Genomic DNA, 22,116 nt, shown 5'->3' with positions numbered 1-22,116 from the left:
TGTATCCCAAAATGGTCTAGTTTTGTGTTCTATTGCAGCAAGCCACAGTTGAAAATGCAACACAATTAAAAAAACTGCCTGCCCCAATATAGACCAACATATGTTATATTGCTGCACTCAAAAACAACAACTTGCATTTACATAGCACCTGTAATGTAGAAAAATATCCCAAGGGGCTTCACAAAGGTGTAATCAGAAAAAAAATGAAACATTTCAGATAATGTCCAGACAGAAAGTGAGCACTTACAGTGTCCAAAAGTTGGGTTTTGAGCCAATGCATTTTTAAATTACATGAAGTGGGCACTATTATGCATTATATGTCAGGATATAAATATGCTCCAACTAAGAATTTTTAATACAACTCCTTCATTCTTTACAAATTGATCTGCAGACACTTTACCACCAAACAAAAGGAGCCACAAGAGGAGCAACTGAAAATGAGATCTTCCATTGAAATTATGAAACAACAAAAAAACACAAAGAAACCGTTACAGAAGGGAATGAATGCACTTAGGAAACACCCAATGTCTGTTCATTATACACGTAAAAGGTTCCGAGCTTCTGTCTCAATAATCCACTCAAAAGGTGAATGGAACAAGAGAGCTGTGGAAAATTGCACAAGCCACAGAGTCTGCTGTCACGTCTTTCCAACAGTCAGCGTTTGACCCTAGGGAACCTCCAGCTAAAATACTGACCTTTGGAAAGTCCAGCTGAAAACCCAGTCTATGTGTGAATGCAAATGATTTTAGCACTTTGATAAAGAACCCTGCTATTGGGGGCCGTCAAGGCAACAGCTGCTATCTGAATGCAACCAGTCCACATACAGTATTAAATAATAGATTAGACACTGTCCACAAGCGAGTTCGTTTCTTTTCTCTTTGAGAAACCTAGATGAAAGGCGAAGGCCCACATCGAAGAAAGTCATCCAGGTTAGAAAGAGTAGAAAATAAGACGAGAAGGCCAGTTGTAGTAGATCCTTTCTAAACTGTAACACACCAATCAAATAAGGTAATATTCAGTTTATTTTATGCAGCTTTATTTTATGCAGCTTTATCCCGATTCAGAAAATGTCTTTTGCTCTTTTCTGTATAGGGAAAAAAAACACAAAGTATCGGGCTCCAAAATACTGTGTTACAAGCCGATAGGACGGAGATGGTTTCCACCAGAAGCTCTCAATCTTATCACTGCCTTAGGATGCGTTTGCACTTCTCAACATGTAAAGGAAGGTGAGGGACACATACAAGTCACCTGAAAGTCCTTTCATCCACCTGTTAATGACTAACTGAAGCTGATGCACTGGTGGAAGCCTGGAAGCAGGTCACCTGGCAGCCCTCTTAGCCAAGGAATGTGCTGTAGTGGGACTTGAAGGAGATTCAAGGAAGGGTGTGGGAAATTTAACAACATTTGTAATTTTTTCACCAAATTAGACAAAAACATTAAACAGTTTTTTTCTTCTAAATAAAATTAGGAGCTCCTGGAAAGTCGGAGCAGGCTCATTTAGCCAAAGTAGATCTTGTAAGAGTTGAATTGCCTGATGCATACAAATTATCGGCAGCACTTAAAATAATTAATATACCTAGATGTACAGGCTCGCACACAGGCATCTATACAAATACACAGTCCGAAAGAAACACATGGGTAAACAAATCGCATTCAAAGAAAACAATAAATGTGCTTCTTTTGGTGGGCCTTTGAACAGTTTCAATGATTACAGTTCACAATTCAGTTATTTAATAACATTCATCAAACACATACCCCAGGAAGAAAGCTGAAGAAGTTGTATTTCTGATTATTGATAACATTCCGTGGGAATTTCTGTTCTCGTTTCTCTGGATGTCCAAGCCACACTGTGCGAGGTTTGAAATCCCTTCCTCGACAGCACCAACCACAGCACCTTTACAAAAGAGAGATATATATATATATTTAGAGCATGTACTGGATAAAGAAAACACTGGTAAATGAGGACTTATTTTTCAGTGAAATGACTGCTTCATTTTACATTCTCATTCACCTCATCAGGGAATGTTGGGGGCTTAAGGAGATCAGTGCAGGAGAAGTATAAATACAAATGTTTGCAGCAAGTTGGAATTCACATTATGTGTAGCTTTTCCATTGAATAAAACGAGGTTCCCAGTAATGTTCATGGGCAAATTTACTGGGTTTGATGCTCAAAGTAGATCTTGCAGGAAATGAACTGACTAAAGCAAGTTATTTTACCTTTCTGGTTCATTAAATCCCTTAGGAAAGTCACACTTGGTTCTAAATGAACACTTTATGCACAAGAGCCTTTGCTGGGTGAGTCACTGCTTGCTGAATCACTCACGTATACAATGATTATAAAGTGTTAGTTGAAGCAAAATACGTATCATTTAAAGATACTAATAAAACCATTTGTTCCATTTATGGAGTTTTACAAACTGGACGTTATCTGCAAAATGAAAGAACGTTGCATCAATTTTGTGAACAAAGAAGCACAGTGGATAAAATGAATAAATCGTCTGCCCTCTCAGGTGAGCAGAAACGATCTGGCACTATTTAAGGAACAGTAGGGGAGCTCTGGTGTTCTGGCCAACATTTATCTCAACCAAAATCACCCTAAAAAACATTAACTGCCAATTCATTCCATTGCTGCTTGTGGAACATTGCTGTGTGCAGATTTGGCTGCTGGGTCGGCCTACAGTGACTACACTTCAAAGGTGATTTGTTGGCTGCAATGCCCTTTTGTGACATTCTTCACGTCTTATATAAATGTTCTGCCTTTCCAACAAGCAAAGGTGGGTGGGATGCACATGAAGCCAGAGTCAGAGGAATACAGAATTGGGGAGGGGCTGAGGAATTGGAAGACAAAGCAGCAGAAGCAGCTCAATGGGTGGTCTCAATTTTAGTGACAAAGAGCTTCTTGAGCTCCTCGTACTTATTGCTGGATAGTGACGGGGGCAGGGGACAGGGGTTAAAGGAGACAGTTGGCAGTGGAGAAGAGAAGCTGGGGTTATCTTTGCTCTCCAGAATAATCCTGGAGTACAGTTGGCAGAGGAGAGTGATGCCTAATAGCGCTTGATGTGGTCCAGCCAGATCTGGCAATGGATGGCTAAACCAGTTATGTGCTATATACACTCAAGTCTGCACCCCTTGGACCTGAGGGAGTGAAGCTGGCAATCATACCGGGTGAGCGACCAGGATAGGTGAAAGTAAAGGTTTTACTAGGGACAAAAACATTTTAAAAAGTAGAGATGAGCGAGTGGCTGAGCTACAGTCATAAGGCAAATCAATAAAGTTTACCAGAGTTTGGAAGCAAGCCTAAATTCTTTAAAGACAGTAGCAATTACCTCATGGGATAATCACTCAAAACATCTGATGCTGGTTGAAAACAGCTCAAGGATTGTTCCTGGGTCAGCACAGCTACTTAACTGTAGCTCAGTATGGTTAACATGGGTCCAGAAGCAGAGTTTATCAATGCCCCTTTCAGCAGACCATTTATAATCTGCATGACCATCGACTCTACCCTAATTTATTGATCTCCTGAGAGAGAAAAAGCCACAGATAAAAATTTCAGAGCAAACTCCATGTTTCAGCCAGAACACACTGTGCTGGGGAGGGATCCAAGGGAAAGAGGAGCAGTAGATAATTCACCAGTCAGCCTCCCTCGCTGATGTGACCTAGATGAGTATCCCAACATCATTGGGAGCTAGATTGTTCCCGCTCAGTTCCAGATAACCCCACAATGGCCCCGGGGTGAGTTGGCCCCGGGTGGGATGGCCCCGGTCTAGGATGGCCCCTGTAGTGTATGTAACCGTTCTACCTTTAAGAGAACTATTGTATGTAACCGTCCACCTTTAAGAGAACTATTTTAGGTGTTGCACTACTTTATCTTGGCTGCTGTATACTGTAATACCGGTGGTGACCACACCGGTATATAAGTGCTGTGTAAGGATTTATTGGGCATATTCGCCCTGACCTTCGAATAGTAAAGTCCTGTTAAAGTTACTCTTGTAGTCTGGGTATTAATTCACCATATAACCCACAGACTTTACAGTGGCGACGGGTTCGATCTTACCCTGCGGCAGCGACACACCCGAAGCAGTTAACGAGCGTCGAGAAGAGGCACCCGCCCTCGTCGTTCTGCTGAGAGAAGACTCGAGTCTGCAGAGCAAGGAAGGAAGGAAGGATTCAGACACGAAGCCTTCCATCAGCAACAGGCTGTTATTGTCCCTTCTGCCACGGCGGTGAGTGAGCCGATCAGCCAAGAGAAGCAAGTCGGCCACGTTGACTGTGAGTAGGGGGAAAATAAAAAGAAACGGAGGATAAGGGTGGTGAACTCGACCACGGTCGGGGGAAAGGAGCCGGACAGAAGTCGGGCCCAGAGGCGCCGAGACTGGGGCAGCGTAGGGCACGGAAGCCGCGGTACAAGCGGGAACGCAGCCGGTGAGAGAGACCGGGCTACAAGCGGGAACGCAGCCAGTGAGAGAGACCGGGCTACAAGCGGGCTGGGAGACGCAACAGCGTCGTGAGACAGCTCGACCGCGACCGGCGAAAGGCCGGGCAGCTACCGAGGCCGTGAGGCGCTGCGACCGGGATCGTAAGGCGCGGGAAGAAATAAAAATAAGAAACCGCGGAGAACTCAGCCGCAGCCGGGGGAGGAAAGGACCGGACTGCGAGAGGGCTGGGAGGCGCGATTGGAAGCCGCTGAGGGAGAGACAGAGCCCGAGTGAAGGGGGAACGGGACCGAGCGAGGGAGACCGAGCGAGATTCCGCCCAGCGGCTGGAACTGTTCGCCGCCAACGGGTTGTCCCCAGCGCCGGTTGCCCTGCCGAGAAAAGGGAACAAGGAACGCACTGAAGCCGGCGCGCAGGCTGCGAACTCCGAAAGCCAGCGGTCGTCGCCCGAAGGAAAGCTTACCCCTCCCGCCAGGGGAAGAAACGCGGGAAGCCGCCAGTAGGCGGGGAAGAAGACAGAAGCGGGAAACCGCCATTTTTGGGAAAAAAAAGAAAAAGTAACGAACAAATTCGTTGTGGTTTCTCAAAAAGATAGTGAAGATGCCTAAGCATGGTAACATCAACAACTTCGATTCCGAGGTGGAAGATTGGGCCACGTACGTAGAACGCATCGAGATATATTGTGAGGCCAATAAAATAGCAGATGATGATAAAGCTCTCACCTTATTAAACGCAATGGGGGCGAAGACATACGGGCTATTGAAGCATCTTCTATCACCAGCTAAACCGGCGGATCAGACTTTCGCTGATATTGTTGCTGTCCTGAAGGATCATTTGAACCCCACACCGCTGATGTTGGCGGAACGATTCAAATTTTATGCGAGAACGCAACGGAAAGAGGAAAGCAACGCGGAATACTTGGTCGAACTGCGTAGACTAGCGAAATACTGCCAGTTTGGGGAAAATCTGACAGAGGCATTGAGAGACAAGTTCGTGTGCGGGTTGTCGAAGGAAGGAACACAAAAGCGACTGCTCGAAGAGAACGATCTTACACTTGACAAGGCTGTCCTTATTGCAGCATCACATGAAGCAGCCGCGAGAGGCACTGTGGAAATGCAGCTGAAGGCAGCGGTACTCAGCGTGGATCAAATGACTTCGGGTACAACAAAATGGTATCGTTGTGGGAAGACAACACACGACCAGAACCAATGCTGGTTTAAAAACCAGGAATGTAGAAAATGTGGCAAGCTTGGTCACATAGCTAAAGTATGCCGGTCAGGAAAGAAGACCAACAACAGAAAAAAGTCACCGCAGGAAAAGTACAGCAAGATACACAAGGTGGCTGAGAAGAGTTCAGATGAACAGAATTCGGATTCAGACCCGAACGGCCAGGAACTGGGTAGTCTGAGAATTCACAATGTGAGTAAGGAAGCTGACCTACAAACTATCTGGGTCACACTAAAAGTAGCCGGAGTCCAAGTGAAAATGGAATTGGACACAGGATCAGCCCTATCAGTCATAAATCGAAGGGATTACAACCGGCTATTCTCACATATACCCTTGAGAGATACCAAGATCGTATTGCAGACATACACGGGGCATAAAGTATACCCCATGGGAAAGATACAAGTCCAGGTGAGAGACAGGGGCAAAGAACACCAAGGAATGGACTTATATGTACTACCTGAGGGAGGTCCACCACTTCTGGGACGGGAGTGGATCAGGGAAATAAACATGGAAGGGCACTACCTAAAAGCAATAACGAGTGAGAACTCGGTGAAGACAATCAGCTCAGACTCTGAAACGGATGACGACAAGACCAGCCCAGGTGCGAAAGACAAGTCTAAAATGGACTTGCTGACTAAGGTTGGAAAAACGAAGGAGTGCATACATACTGATGCTTCAAAGGAGAACAAAGATTCAGAACAGAATTCCACTGAACAACAACAACATAGTTTGGCAGAGAATTCTGAGTCTGTCCAGTTTACAGACATGCACAAGTCTGAGGAACACCGGGCTCGAACTCAACTCCATTTCAAATTACAACAGCAATTAGAACAATTGAGTTGCCGTCTCGAGCAAGAGATAAAAGCAATGAAAACGTTCTTTGACACAGAGTGGGAGAATCTGGAAAGACAACAGAAACAGCTGAGGGAGAAAAGGGAGCAGGAGCACACAAACCGTCTGCGCAAGGAGGCCAAACGAATCAAAGCTGATTCGGTTTCTGAAGGTGCGTGCTCTAATCTGGTGGAGCAAGATGTTCAGCAACTGAAGGCGCTTGTTAGCAGATTGCAGGCAGAAAAGGCTGAGTTGGTCGCCATGAATTCCGAGCTCCTACTGAAGTTGGGTGCAGCACCACCGGACGATTCATTTGTGGAAATTCGAATGGGGGAGGCTGCGGATGATGGCGAAGTAGAAACAGCAAAGGAGCCCCAGGGCAAGGTTATAAACAGCCCTGCAGCTACTGGGAAACGGATGAGGTCAGAAGAGTTAACGGTCAGCCAACTCCTTCATATGCTGAGGGACAAGACTCTGAAATGGGAACAATTTGAACACGAGCTTCAATCTTCAAAGGAAAGGGGTTCGGAGCTCTCAAAAGTTATTGAAATAGCTGAGGTTGCAACACAGACTGAGAAGATGGCAGCAGAGCAACCCTTGGATGCCAAAAGTACGCTGACTCACGTCAATGTCGAACAACAAAATGCTGAAACAGCTGCTCCAGTAGAGGGATTGAATAGTACGATCAATCAATCTCCGAAGGAAGTTGAAGCATTGAAATCACGAATGAGGTCATTAATAAAAGACTTGCAGGAAGCCCAGAAAAAGCTGGAGGAAGCTGAACACATGAAGAAGTCTCTTCAGGAGAGATGTCGGGACTTGGAACAAAAGCTGGCTAACGTCCAGCTGGGCATGGAGGAAATAAAAGACCCTCTCGCTGGCCTAGCTCAGGACGACACCGATTATTACCATGTCCTGTTGAACGACACCGAATATAACGATGACCTGTTCTGCCCAGCTTGTGGGGAAATCTTCCGAAGTGCACAAACCCTGAAGAATCACAAAAAGTCTAAGAAACACCGGGAGATGGTGGCGCTGCTAAGGCAACAGGAGAAAGAGGAGGAGGAACTGTGCATGCGGCTGGCAGCGGAGCACAGAGTCTCTCCAAGAAGCAGGAAAGGAAAAGACAAAACAGAAGATGTCCCATCGGAACCATTATCACCTCTACCAGATCACGCACGTGGTCCCTCCGAACGGAGCCAAATCAGTTTGGAAGTAGAAAAACTTCCCAAGGTACTCAAGCTTTTAGAAGTCAACAATGCTGGTTCAGAAGTGACGGAAGTTCAAGCTGTTAAGTCCAGTGAAGGACTATTGGATGAGTCACTCCAGCAACGTGAACCGACTACACCACAGGAAACTGCTACACCACCGAGGCGTTGTCCGGACCGAGTCAAGAAGCACAGGAGGCGCCTCCACAGAGACTGAATCTGTGAACTGTTTTCCGCAGAGACTGAATCTGTGAACTGTTTCCGCAGAGACTACATCTGTGAACTGTTTTCCGCAGAGACTACATCTGTGAACTGTTTTTAAATGAAGTTGGATAGATGTTATGATGTTATGTTTAATGGGGAATAAGTATGTTGTAAGCTAAAAAGGGAGGATTGTAGTGTATGTAACCGTCCACCTTTAAGAGAACTATTTTAGGTGTTGCACTACTTTATCTTGGCTGCTGTATACTGTAATACCGGTGGTGACCACACCGGTATATAAGTGCTGTGTAAGGATTTATTGGGCAGATTCGCCCTGACCTTCGAATAGTAAAGTCCTGTTAAAGTTACTCTTGTAGTCTGGGTATTAATTCACCATATAACCCACAGACTTTACAGCCCCGGTCTAGGATGGCCCCGGTCTGGGATGGCCCCGGTCTGGGATGGCCCCGGGTGGAGTGGCCTAGGTTGGGTAGGATGGCCCCGGGGTGAGATGGCCCAGGGTAGGATGGGCCCGGGTTGGGATGGCCCCGGGGTTGGATGGCCCGGGGTGGGATGGCCCCAGTTTGACATGCTACAAGTTTACTGGTGGTCTGGTGTCAGTAATTTGTGCCGTTTCACTTGGTTGAACGCTATTGAAGCTGCTACACACACTTGAGGGTTCCTAAGCCTTGGCTCTTGCCAACCTACACCCATTTAGGTAAGGAGTATGTCCCTAGCAGGATAGCATATGCACTTCATATTACAAACAGAAACTCTACTTATGTGGTTTTATTAGTAGTTTAGTTTAGACACTTAAGTATGATGATGGGTATTCCTTTGTCTCTGATATCTGGCTGACTAGAAAAAATAAGTTAGAAAGGTGTTCAGGCAAAAAATAAATTGTACAGGAAAATGAAATGTTCTCACAGGTGCATATATAAATAATTTATCACAGGACTACGTTTACACTTCTTCTCTGATGTTCTGGCACTGACTGTAAACATAAAGAATCTTCTATTTCTATACTGCAGACATGCAACACTGCTACTGAGCCCCAGTATCAGGAAATCACTACTTGCTTTAAGTCAGCATCTGTTGTGTATGTGGAACTAGGTTTGAATAAACGTGAAGAGAAACCATTCATTTGACAAGATTTGTGTCTGTGTTTTTATTCACCAGCCACATTCTAACTTGTTGATTCTCTACATTCCACCCAGGAACCAAACAAATGACTAGCAAGGTCACATGACTAGGCTCCCTATGCTGGATATAAGTAAATGCATATATACATACACACACACACACAACATATGCAGAAGGATTTATTTCCCGTCTCCCGACTGGGACTGAACAATTACAAACAGTATCTATTGTTACTGACCATAATGACTCCTAAACTTCAGCAGGCACAGTGATGTGCCACCTGACCACTAGGGTTCTTTAATCAATGTAACATCAAGACAACGTACAATTGTGTTGCCGAATGAATACAAAGTAGCAAAACATTGCACACCATTAAAGTAGAAGAAATAAGCAACATTTTGTCTACAGTACACTCAATTTGAAAAAAATTCTAAACATAAGCTCATGAAGGGAAAAAAATGTACAACCACATGGAAGAGTCCTGGGGGATAGGTTTACTTTCAGTAATACATACCACTGAATTACCATCTGTAAACCCATAACTCATGACAACAGCAACGGGGGCAACTAATCCTGATCAAAATTGCCAACTACCTCTCATTTATGTGCAGAGATGGGTGGGAAACGTAGCTTGGAGCATTCAAAGGCACTAACCATTCCTGGCGAAACCACGCTGTTTACATATTGTAGGGCAGTTTCACCAACACATGGCAGTAGAGTAGGCTTCCACACATCTGTCAAATTGGTTTTAGCATACCATCAATTGACACGAATCCCCAGATCATCTTTGTTTTACAACAATGTGCTAATAACCGATTTCAAAAACCTGGTATTGTTTCACTGAGGGCTCAGTGGTAAATAGAGCACCCAATGTGATACCAAGTCATACAGACTAGATGATCACAGATTTACACCTTGGGCTGTGCTAAGTTGATGATCTCAGGCAGGATTGGTCAGTGCCCTGGGCTTTGAAATGGACTAGAAACAGAAATCAGCCAAGGTTCCTTTTCTTTATTACTACCCAGTTACCTCTGGTACAAAGTTCATAAGTGAGTGTTGAATGAGGACGGATTGGGTTTGACTATATAGTATCTTCCAAGTTGAATAGCCAACAGACAATCAGGGGGCGATTTTCCTGCAGGTATGGGGAATTGTCGGGTTCCCCGAATGTCGGGGTTCCCACACAAATCTAAATGGGTCTGCCAGATTGATGCAATTTTCCCTCAATTGGCCAATTCATTTCCAGCGTGTGGGAACCCTTGCTAATTGACTATTTCCAGTCAGAAAGTCGCACAGTACAATGTCATCATTCATGGTGCTTTTAAGGTCCACAGCAAGCATTGCTTCCTCTGCAGGCTTCCAAACGAACCATACAGGATGGCAGAGGAGCCTGCAGCAGCTGTGGCCATTGCCAGACCCCGAGCTGCCTCCAAATTCGACGAGGCTTCACTGCAGGCATTATTGGATGGGGTTAGGGCCCACAGGGAGGTCCTCTTCCCTAGGTCAGGGAGGAAGAGGCCTCCCACTGAGACCAAGGCTGCATGGATGCAAGTGTCAGCAGATGTCAACTCGCTGGGAGTCACCAGAAGAACCTGGATACAGTGTCGGAAACGATTCCATGACCTTCACCGTACAGGAAAAGTAAGTATGATCCCCATTGCCTTTCCACACCAGCACTCAGCTTTAGCACTCTCTTCCTCCACATCCCACTTCACAGTCACATCCATGCACCCTTACCCATTCCCTCTCTATGCTCACATTCACATAATTATTCCACCATGCAGCCCTCACACTCCCTCTCACTCTGATGCTTTGAACACAACTGACAACACACAGGGAGGGCCCTTGGTCTTGCAGCCTCACACCATCTTTGTCTCCCTCTAAGTATCTATGCTATGCAATCTCTACACTCACTCCTTCATTCTCACTCAAATTCCACTTGTCTCCCTCATTGCAGGAAAAGAGAGCTCACAATAAGCGAGAAAGAGCGAGGACAGGAGGAGGGCCACCCTCTGTAGCCCACCTCACCCCCTGGGAGGAAGGAGTGCTGGAAATTGTCGGGGCTGATGTGGCTGCGGAAGTTGGGGAAGGTGAGATGGGCAGTCCCGCAAGCTGGTGAGAGAATAGTTTTCCATCTCTCTCATTGACATAGCATGAGTCGCTGTTATGATTCTGAAGCTACATCATTTGGACTTATGAACGTCTGCAAAATCCAATGTGCATGTAACCTTGGCATCACATCTCTAACTCTTTCCTTCACTCCCCCACAGGACCATCCAGAGCCCCCGTCCCCATTGTGGAGGAGGAAGAGGCTGAGCAGCCAGACTCCTCAGAGGAAGCTCCAACCTCTGAGGGCACAGCGTCAGCAGAAGTAAGCGCACCCAGCACCAGCTCAGACACTCACACCTCGGGGGGACCTTCGGGGCATAGAGTAGTGTTGTCACCTGGTGTTTCACAGCTCACAAGTGAGCATCAGCAGATTGTGGAGACAGGGACAGCAGTGGAGAGTCCTCGTCGGAGGGCGCAGGACTCTGCCAACTCAGCTCAGCTGCATGTTGACCCTCTGCCTCTGGGTCCATCCGCAAGAGAAGAGGTGATGGATCTCCATGCACAGATGCAGGAGTCTCTGGCAGGTTTTGTCTCCAGGGTCGCTGCGAGTGTGGAGCGAATGGAGGAGTCCATGGCGAGCATGAGCAGAGCCTTATTGGAGTCATTGGCGCATAAAAGCATCACCACAGAAAGGATGGCTACCTCCGTGGTAAGGCTGGCTACCGTAGAGGAGAGGGCGGCAGAGGAGAGGGCGGCTGCGGCCGGGGAGAGGAGGGCTACGGCCGGGGAGAGGAGGGCTACGGCCGGGGAGAGGAGGGCTACGGCCGGGGAGAGGAGGGCTACGGCCATGGAGGAGCTTAGTCGCCAGGCTATGGAAAACATGGTGAGTGTACAGAATAGAATGACATCTCTTAATGAGCGATGGGCATCTATTGAACACAGAAACCAGATCTTCATGGAAGTCCTTCTGAGTAGGACTTCCAGTGCAGATACGGGTCCCCATGGCCCCCCTGAGGTGCAGCAAGGTGCTCTCCAGCCACTTGCAGGCGCTGAGGGGGACCTGACCCATGAGAGGGAGGTTGTTGGCACACCTCAAGGACGTGGGGGCTCCTCTCCATGCACTCACACTTCCATGCCACTGCAGAGCCCCGCCGGAGTCCACACCCAAGTGAGAGAGGCGTCTCAACCCCTGCACAGCCGCAGGAGCAGCAGACTGCTGGCGAGCCCTCACAGGCTCACCACCCCAGAGGACGCCCACCCAAGGTGTTGAGACATGAGCAGCAGGAAAGTCAGCAAGGGGCCTCCGCATCTGCTGAAGTCATAGGGGAACCACTACGTAGGAGTACGCGTAAGAGAAAAATAAAGCACCACTAATCACAAGGGTAGTCACTTGGGTGAAAAGTTTTGTATATAGTTATTATATCATCAGTATCTTGTTTATAAAAAATCTGATAGCAACTGCTGCAGTTGTGGCGTGTGTCATTTGGCGAATGGGGATTTCGCCTTGAGGCCTTAGGATTACTTGCAGTTGTCAGGATGCTGGTCAAATAGGTAGGAATGTGCAGGGTTTGGCCATTGTCCATGCTCAGGTAAGAAGCAGCGAGGCTACAGTGTTTGATGTACTAGGCTAAGCAAATCTGGACAGGATGAGTGCGTTCCTTGCGTCCCGGGCAGCAATGTTCTCGCGTAATGGTACCGCTGGTTGATGAGCCTCTGCAGGATGGTCGTTTTCGCCCTCCTCCTCCTCCTCTGCATCATCTTCATCTGAGGCGGTTCTGTGAGGAGCCACTTGGTCCTGAGGAATCTGCAAGCCACGACGCTGTGCCATGTTGTGAAGTACACAGCAAACCACGACGATTTTGGAGACCCTGGCTGATGAGTATTGTAGGGCTCCACCTGATCTATCGAGGCAGCTGAAGCGCATCTTCAGCAATCCGATGGTTTGCTCGATAATGCATCTGGTGGAAATGTGGCTGGAGTTGTAGCGCTCCTCAGCTTCGTTGGTTGGTCTCCTCAACGGCGTCATTAGCCAAGTCCGCAGGGGATAGCCCTTGTCTCCAAGTAGCCATCCCTGAAGTTCGTCTGGCGGCCTGAATAGCGGAGGCACAGTAGACTGGCGCAGTATGAAGGAGTCATGGCAGCTGCCAGGGTACTTGGCACAAACATGCAAAATCTCCTTCTTGTGGTCACACACCAGCTGAACGTTAAGGGAGTGGAAGCCTTTGCGGTTGACAAAAACTCCTGGATTGCGATGGGGTGCCCCAAGGGCCACATGTGTGCAGTCAATGACGCCCTGCACCCTTGGAAAGTCTGCCAGATGAGCTAATCCAAGCGCTCGCGCCCTCACACTTGCGCGATCCCTGGTGAAATGGATGTGATTGTGCGCGAGGGCAAAGAGGGCATCAGTTACCTGCATGATGCAAGTGTGTGCGGCCGCCTGGGAGATGCCGCTGATGTCTGCTGCTGATCCCTGGAAGGAGCCCGAGGCAAAAAAGTTGAGTGCGGTGGTGACTTTGATGGCCACTGGTAAGGAGTGTTGACCTGGTGCTCTGGGCTCCAGGTCTTGCTGTAGCATTGCACAGATGTCAGTCACTACCTCTCGCGAAAGTCGGAGCCGCCTTTGGCACTGCGGCTCAGTTATGTTGAGGTAGCTGACCCTGTGTCTGTAGACCCTGTTTGGGGGGTATCTCCTGCGCCGACGGCCTTCCATGCGCTGGCCCCTTCTGCCTCAGGTGGCTGAGCCGCAGCCTGTTGCTCCTGCTGCTGCTGCTGTTGTTGCCTCTGCTGCTGGAGATCCTCTAATGCCAAAAAGGGAAGGAAAAAAAGGCCTCCCATGCTTCTGGTAGATGCCTCCGTTGAGGAAGCGCTGAGTGAGGGTGGCGAGAGGGGCTTCCCAGGAGCTCACACTGGAGAAGTGTGTGAGGCTCTAACCTTCCACAGCTGTGCCTAAGCCTGCAACAAGTTGCCCCGAAGCCTGAAACAACAAGGTTCTGCAACCTACAAATGATGTCTGATTAAATCTCTTCTTTCCTGATTGACCTGCAGCTGATAGTCAGCAATCCGATATTGTTCACGCCAGGTTTCATAAGCGGGGTTCCCACCAGGCGTGTTTAACGTGGGAAAAGGCTGAAAATAGCAAGGGCCCCTTAAAATGGCATTATAGATGCCAAATTTTGGTGATTAAGGTGCCTGAAGACCAGTCCCACCTGCTGCGGGCGGGACTGATTCGGGTCGGACAGAAACGCCTGGGTGAAAATCAGACGGGGCGGGGAATCAAGCGGGGGGGTCGTGACCGCTTATTTTTGTGATTTCCCCCCCCCACACGCCTGAAAGCCCGCCTGACGGCTCCAGGAAAATCGCCCCCATAGTCTACGCTCAAACAGGAAGAATGGTCATTTGGGTGAGGTTTCAGAGGGCTGCTGGCGCTCGTGGAAGTATATTCAAGTGTAAGCCATTGCTTTCAGGAGTAGAAGGGAAGATTCGATGGAAAAGTTAAATATTTTAGCACCACACTTACTGTCCAATCACAAAGATATATCTTGGAACAGACAGATCAGAAGTCGATGTAAAAAGGTCATGCAATTTATAGAATGAAAATCATGCAGAGCTGCAAGGGCAAAGGAGTGATTCGCCACTCCCTGAAAGAGCTCATTTCCATTCCACCTTCAACTCAAGATAGGCTTGTTTTTTTTTCCCTTCTCCAATTCTCCTCAGCTGGTGTGCCATGTTAGGGTATAGTTTCCCAGGTGGCAGGACTCTGGTATCTCACCCTAGTGACTATCCTTCATGAATGACCCTAGCCACTGAAGCATTGGTGAGCTGCTCAACATGGGGACAATCTCAGTTGAACCTGATCCTGTCCTCCACACATGTTCCTCCACCATGGAGGTCCCTGGATAATAATGAGAAAGAAATGGGGCCAATTTTTCCTCTCCATTCAGGAAGGCAATTTGTAGCATCCCCACGACCACCCGAAATAAATCAGCACAGACCAAGGATCAAACTTGGAACCTTAAAAAAGCAGACATCTTAAGCGGATACAGATTTATTTATCCTCCCCGGGCCCCCTTTAAAAAAATGTTTCTTCTGTCCCTTCCCAAAATCTTAATTCATCCTCTTCAGATCGGAATACACTTTCAATTTTGTAGCTGGCATTTCGGCACAGAATTTTTCATTAGTTCAGGCTCCCAGATTGCTTTTAACTCTGCTCCATTTCACTGGCACGGTTTCAAGCACTGGATGATATTGCATTCAAGTTTCTTCAGTAAAGCTAGTTCTAACCAACAGATGTTACATCTCTACATGTTCAGAAACAAAAATCAGCACCAGGGATTTTACAGTTTAGGAAGGAATTAACAAGCAAGGACAAAGAAAAATGCAACCTGTATTACATTTTGACACAAACGCCAGTATCTACCGGCTCCATTTCTGAATACTATTCAATTTTGTAATAAGGTGATACACTGCCTGATGATCACTAGTTTTTGTAACTGGAGTGGTCTGTAGCGAGGCAGTGACTATTCCATTGTCAGTCTTAATGATAAATTTTAAAACTAACCCCAACAAAAATTTTAAGACATTGCATCACAATGGAAATGCCATCTGCTACAATGAGTGTAAGTCCCAGTGATTAAAATGGAAGTAGTGGAGCTGAATTTCTGAAGCAGGCTATTCCAGGACCATTCCAAACCTAGACTGAAAACTCTCCAATATGGCAAAACATCTGGTTAAACCAGCAGGGCTTCACAAACACATTGTACAGCCTTCAAATTACAATAGGACAACACTTTGTACTGGACGCACCTGCATTTTCCGACTGGAATTGTGTGTGAAAATGGGTGCAACAAGGCCTGCAATGTATGTACACAAATATTCAAAGTAATATGTATTGAACATGATTAGCTTTTATTCCACAGAGAAAACAGCAAATTTTTCTAAACAGTTATTACACCAGGGGATAAAGATTGCTATATCTGAGATTCTCCATAATTATGGGGCACTGCTCCTTTCAATTCCAGGTTCCTCTGCCTATTGAGAAATGACAATTTACCTACAGATATTTTTGGAACTATTGCTCCATTATACTGCTGCTGCAAATCTCAGATCAGCAACTCTAGCACTAATATACAAACAGCAGTAACTTGTTCACATGGTCTGTTATGAAGCATTTTTGTCTATGATGGTTATTTATTGGGTTCTTTCTACAGAAAACTTTCTGTTATCCGGCACGGACGGGACCGACGTGGTGCCGGTTCATCAACAATTCCGGCTAACTGAACGCTATAGTAAAAGATACGGAGCTCAGAGCTCCGTATAAAGCAACAAACCCAACAGTGTCAGAACAATCGGCACAAGTTGCAAGCATCTCTGTAGCTTAGCAACAGCTGCAGCTACACCCTTGCACAGCAACAAATGGAGTAAAAAAAAGTAATAAAAGTTACCTGAACCGACTCCTGAATTTTGCCGGTTAACCGACATTTCCGGTTATTTAGGGGCCGGATAAAAGAAAGTTTCCAGTAGTTGGTCACAGCATACACAGGGTTAATTAAGATGATACTGCTAGCAGTTACTGCAGGCTGCAGAGGACATACGTCCCAGACTGGTTGATATGGGCGAGTTGGATGCTGCCATTAGTTTTGGAAGGAAACCCATCTAATGGGTCATTCAATGAAATTGGAGTTGATCAATTAGTTAAGTCGTTCAATTCCAATACAAGTATGCTGTAAGGCTATTTACAGTACATGTTTGCTTGGCAGCTGTATTTGTGTAGCAAACACTGTTGAGTGTTGTAAAAACTAGTTTTGCGAGCTACAGTTTTAATGTCTTGCTGTTCGGTGATAGCTTCAAAAGGAATCCTATACAGTAGCATAACCAGGGGTGTAACTATAGTATTCCTTTGTAATGTGAACTGGATACTCATGTCATTCACATGTGTGCTACAATCTTTTCAAAAGGTAGGCCAAGAAAACACCTGGTAAGACGAGGCCAGATAGTAATCCTTAAGCTACATTATTTAACAGCAAGATGAACATACACAGCTATAATTATGAACCAATTCAGTTAGCTCACCATTACCACGTAACATCATGTAATAATAGAAGAAAATGAACATGCTATGCTTCTCCACAATGAGTTACCTTCCTTGATTTAAACAACAAAACTCAGAACTACCCTGCAGCACAGTGAACTTCTAAACTTGATCAAAACCGGAATGCCCTTTCAGCCTTTGCTAGACCTGACCTACTGCCTTTGTCTCAATCTATGTTTTTTTTTTACAAATTCTCTGTTCACAACCAGAAACATTCCCATAAGATGGCTGTGAGGGGTTTATCAACTGCTGAGATAGGCTGACAAACTGCTTGTTTAGTCGTTGGAGAAAAATAACTTCCAGTAGCTTTTTAAAACCACAGTACGTCTAAATGTTCTTTTTCTAAACGTCTGTGAATACACTTTGTTTTAAAACCCCAACATTTAAAAATAACTCTTTTTCCAAATTTCAAAACATGACAGGTATTCTCATACCATTCAAGCTCAGTGTATACAATAATTAAATCGGGGCCTAACTCCAAAATTATACTCCCACTTTCATACTGGACTTTCCTCCCAACAGTTTGGTTTCATGTTCACAATAAAAAGCTGGTTTCCATAAACAGATGGTGTCTCTTATGATCGGAGACCAGCACCCTTAAATGTGTTGTGCGCACGATATCATATACCAGATTAACAATTAAACATTAATTGCTGTTTACAATGCCTTGGAGATTACATGGGATACCCATCATATCGCTCCCAGAAAGCAGAATATAACACAATGACAGACCAATGCATACAGGCTAAAACTATTTATCAAATTCATTTACAAGTTAATTAATACCAAATTATACAGCAACATACTAAATCAGCACAATACTTAGAAACAAAATGGCCCAGAATTCGCCATCAATTCGCCTTTGAAACCGACCGTAACTTCAGATTTATCGCATGCGCAGCCTAATGCAGAAATCCTGAAGTTGCGGTCCGTCATTCACAGCGCCTCTGCATGCTGCGCTGCACGCCCACCCCACAGAGCCAGCAATCAGTGAAATCTCTCAAATCATGGAAACTGACGAAACGTTGGCTCTTCCGCGGTAAGTACAGTGTTAAATTCCCCACTAAAAGTTAGACCCTTTTGGATTAGGTGTAACTGGGTTTTAACAGCGGATTGACAGCTGAACAAAGGTTATGGCCCTGATAAACTAATTTTAATTTTGTGCAGTGTCAAATTTATCCATTTTAATAAAAAATTTAAATTTTAAGAAACTTTTTTGTTCATCTTTATTTCAGGTTTGCATTTTCCCCATGCGAGAGCCCCAGTCTTTGTTTTGCTCTAACATTTAAAAAAAACTTATTTAAGAGCTTACCCACTTCCTTGTTCGCTGTCTGTGAGAATTCTGCTTTTTGGTTGGCTGCTTAGACAGCTTGTTGACATCACAGCAGCCCTTCGCTGGGAATCCTCAATAACTTATGTTGATTTCAACTACACATTGGAAAACCCAAAATTCTCGACACAGAGATCGAGATCTTTGTGGGAAGCTTACTTTGGGGCCAGTGACAAACGCCTTTGCTTCGCCACTGACCGCAAATTCTGGGCCAATAATTAAGAATTTGTCCATTAGGGATTAAAATACCATTTTTAGAATGCAGTTCATAAGAGTATGATAACAAGACTATTAGGTTTGTCTTTTGAAAGACTTTCCAGATGCAAGGAGAATGCTAATCTCGGTTCAATCCATGAAGTTCAGACTTCCTGTCTGAACCAAAGTCTGTGGTGAATTCTCCAGTATTCTGAAGCCTCTGAAGTCAGTGCTGTCTTTAATACATGATTGAAGACACAACGGTGTGAGCTATTGCATAGAATGCTGATGAGCAGATGCTCCTCACATAGCGATAGCAAAATACTGCGGATGCTGGAAATCCAAAACAACAGAAAACGCTGGAAAAACTCAGCAGGCCAGGTAACATCCGTGGAGAGGGAAACAGGGTCAACGTTTCAGGTCGAAGACCCTTCGTCAGGACTGAGAAAAAAAAGCAGGAAATGAAACAGATTAAGAAGCAAGTTAGGGGGCTGGGAAATGGGGGAGGGGATGAAAGAACAAAAGGGAAGGTCTGGGAGGGGTGAGGAGACATTAAGAGATATTCAAGGCAAGAGACGAGATGGTAATAGGACAAGTAAAGAGACAAAGGATGGCTCCAGATGAAATGCGCTGGCAGAATGAGAGACAGCTGCCATGTGGGAGAGAGAGAGAGAGAGAAAAAGGAAAAGGCACAAACCAAAAGTGTGGATAAAAAATATTAAAATATAATCGGGGGCGAGGTTATGATCTGAAATTGTTGAACTCGATATTAAGTCCGGAAGACTGTAAAGTGCCTAATCGGAAGATGAGGTGCTGTTCCTCGAGTTTACGCTGAGCTTCCGTGGAACAATGCAAGAGGTCGAGGATGGTGAGGTCTGAGTGGGAATAGAACGGTGAATTGAAATGACAGGTGACCGGAAGCTCGGGATCACCCTTACGGACTGAACGGAGGTGTTCCGCAAAGCGGTCACCCAATCTGTGTTTGGTCTCCCCAATGTAGAGGAGACCACATCGTGAGCAGCGAATACAGTATACTAGGTTGCAAGAAGTACAAGTAAATCTCTGTTTCACCTGGAAGGGGTGTTTGGGGCCCTGGACAGTGGGAAGGTATAAGGGCAGGTGTTGCATCTCCTGCGCTTGCACGGGAAGGTGCCGGGCGAAGGGAAAGGGGTGCTGGAGCTGATAGAGGAGTGGACTAGGGTGTCTCGGAGTGACCGGTCCCTATGGAATGCTGAAAGGGGAGGGGAAGATGCATTTGGTGGTGGGATCACGTTGGAGGTGGCGGAAATGGCGGAGGATGATCCGTTGAATGTGGAGGCTGGTGGGGTGAAAGGTGAGGACAAGGGAAACCCTATTGTGGTTCCAGGAGGGAGGGGCAGGGGTGAGGGCAGAAGTGCGGGAGATAGAACGGACACGGTCGAGGGCCGTGTCAACCACGATAGAGGGGAATCCTCGGTTGAGGAAAAAGGAAGACATGTCGGAAGCACTGGTATGGAAGGTGGCATCGTTGGAGCAGATACGGCGGAGACAGAGAAACTGAGAAAATGGAATAGAGTCCTTACAGGAGGTGGGGTGGGAGGAAGTGTAGTCCAGGTAGCTGTGGGAGTCAGTGGGCTTGTAGTGAATGTTGGTCAATAACCTATCCCCAGAGATTGAGACGGCGAAGTCGAGGAAGGGAAGGAAAGAGTCAGAGATGGACCAAGTGAAGGTGAGGAAAGGGTGGAAATTAGAGACAAAGTGAATGAAATTGTCTAGTTCAGGGCGAGAGCAGGAAACGGCACAGATACAGTCACCAATGTACCGGAAAAAGAGGTGAGGGAGGGAACCCGAGTAGGACTGGTACAAAGAGTGTTCCACATATCCCACAAAAAGGCAGGCATAGCTAGGACCCATGCGGGTACCCATAGCAACACCTTTAATTTGGAGGAAATGAGTGGAGTCAAAGGAGAAGTTGTTCAATGTGAGAACAAGTTCAGCCAGGCGGAGGAGGGTAGTGGTGGATGGGGACTGGTTGGGCCTCTGTTCAAGGAAGGAGCGGAGTGCCCTCAGGCCATCCTGGTGGGGGATGGAGGTGTAGAGGGATTGTACGTCCATAGTGAAAAGGAGGCAGTTGGGGCCAGGAAACTGTTAAAGTGACGGAGGACATCGGAAGAGTCGCGGATGTAGGTGGGAAGAGACTGGACAAGGGGAGAAAAGAGAGTCGAGATAGGAAGAGATAAGTTCCGTGGGGCAAGAACAGGCTGAAACAATGGGTCTACCAGGGCACTCCTGTTTGTGGATCTTGGGAAGGAGGTAGAAGCAGGCTGTGTGGGGTTGGGGAACTATGAGGTTGCCGGCCGTGGGGGAAAAGATCTCCAGAGGAGATGAGGTCAGTGACAGTCTTGGAAACGGTGGTTTGATGTTCGGTAGTGGGGTCATGGTCCAGGTGGAGGTAGGAGGAGGTGTCAGAGAGTTGGCGTTAAGCTTCCGCTAGGTAAAGGTCGGTTCGCCAAACAACAACAGCACCACCCTTGTCAGCAGGTTTAATGACAATGTCGGGGTTGGATCTGAGAGAATGGAGTGCTGCAAGTTCAGAGGGAGGTAGGTTGGAGTGAGTGAGGGGAGCAGAGAAATGGAGACGGCCGATGTCACAGCGGCAGTTATCAATGAAAAGATCTAGAGAGGGTAAGAGGCCAGAGGGAGGGGTCCAGGCAGAACACAAATTCTGAAAGCAGGAGAAAGGGTCAGCGGGGGGAAGACTCCTGGCCAAAGAAGTGGACACTGAGACAAAGGCAGCGGAAAAAGAGCTCAACATCGTGCCAAGCTCGAAATTCATTGAGGTGGGGGCGTAAGGGGATGAAGCTCAGGCCTTTGCTGAGGACTGATCGTTCGGGGTCAGAGAGGGGAAGGTCAGAGGGGATAGTGAAAACGCGGCAGGGGGTGAGATTGGGAGAAGGGGGGGTCAGAGGAAAGTGAAGGGGGAGAAGGTTCCGGAGGGGCGTTGGTGTTCAAGAGTTGATGAAGCTTGCGATCCTTGACTCCTCACATATCACCTGGTTTCTGCAGACCTATTAATGCTTTGATCAAATATAATTTAATTATATATAAATTAATTAGCCCCTGGAACAAATCATCCAGATATCTATTTTGAAATTGGGTAAAGAAGGACAGGTATTTAGAACCGAATGAGATAAAATACAGATTATACCCACAAAAATCTCCCTATTCGGTCATGAGTTATGGGGAAAAGTTAGAAAAACTGTATTCTTTAGCCTTGAAAACAGGTGACTGAAGGAAGGCTTTATAGAAGTACTCTGTATACAAGATACTAAGTTCAACAGAAAGTATTAACCCAGAGCTTTTTCCAAGTTAAACCACATCTGCAGGACAAAGGAACACAGTTACAAAAATTATTGACGCTTGGAATGGCCT

At 46.4% G+C, this 22,116-nt stretch overlaps 1 protein-coding gene across 2 annotated transcripts in view; it reads right to left on the bottom strand.

Annotated features, from left to right (window-relative positions):
- Nucleotides 1-22,116, bottom strand: part of atp9a (ATPase phospholipid transporting 9A) — a 244,853-nt gene that overhangs the window by 202,163 nt on the left and 20,574 nt on the right. For both annotated transcript variants that reach the window (XM_086005302.1, XM_086005301.1), the window contains exon 2: nt 1,756-1,894. In XM_086005302.1, the coding sequence (XP_085861428.1) occupies nt 1,756-1,894 (139 nt within the window). The remainder of the gene's footprint in view (nt 1-1,755; nt 1,895-22,116) is intronic.

This window comes from Somniosus microcephalus, chromosome 13 (assembly GCF_052327205.1).
Source record: "Somniosus microcephalus isolate GS21.2 chromosome 13, FLI_Smic_1.0, whole genome shotgun sequence".
NCBI classification, from domain to species: Eukaryota; Metazoa; Chordata; class Chondrichthyes; order Squaliformes; family Somniosidae; genus Somniosus; species Somniosus microcephalus.
The sequence above is the reverse complement of the archived record's forward strand: the minus strand, read 5'-3'. Positions and strand labels throughout refer to the sequence as shown.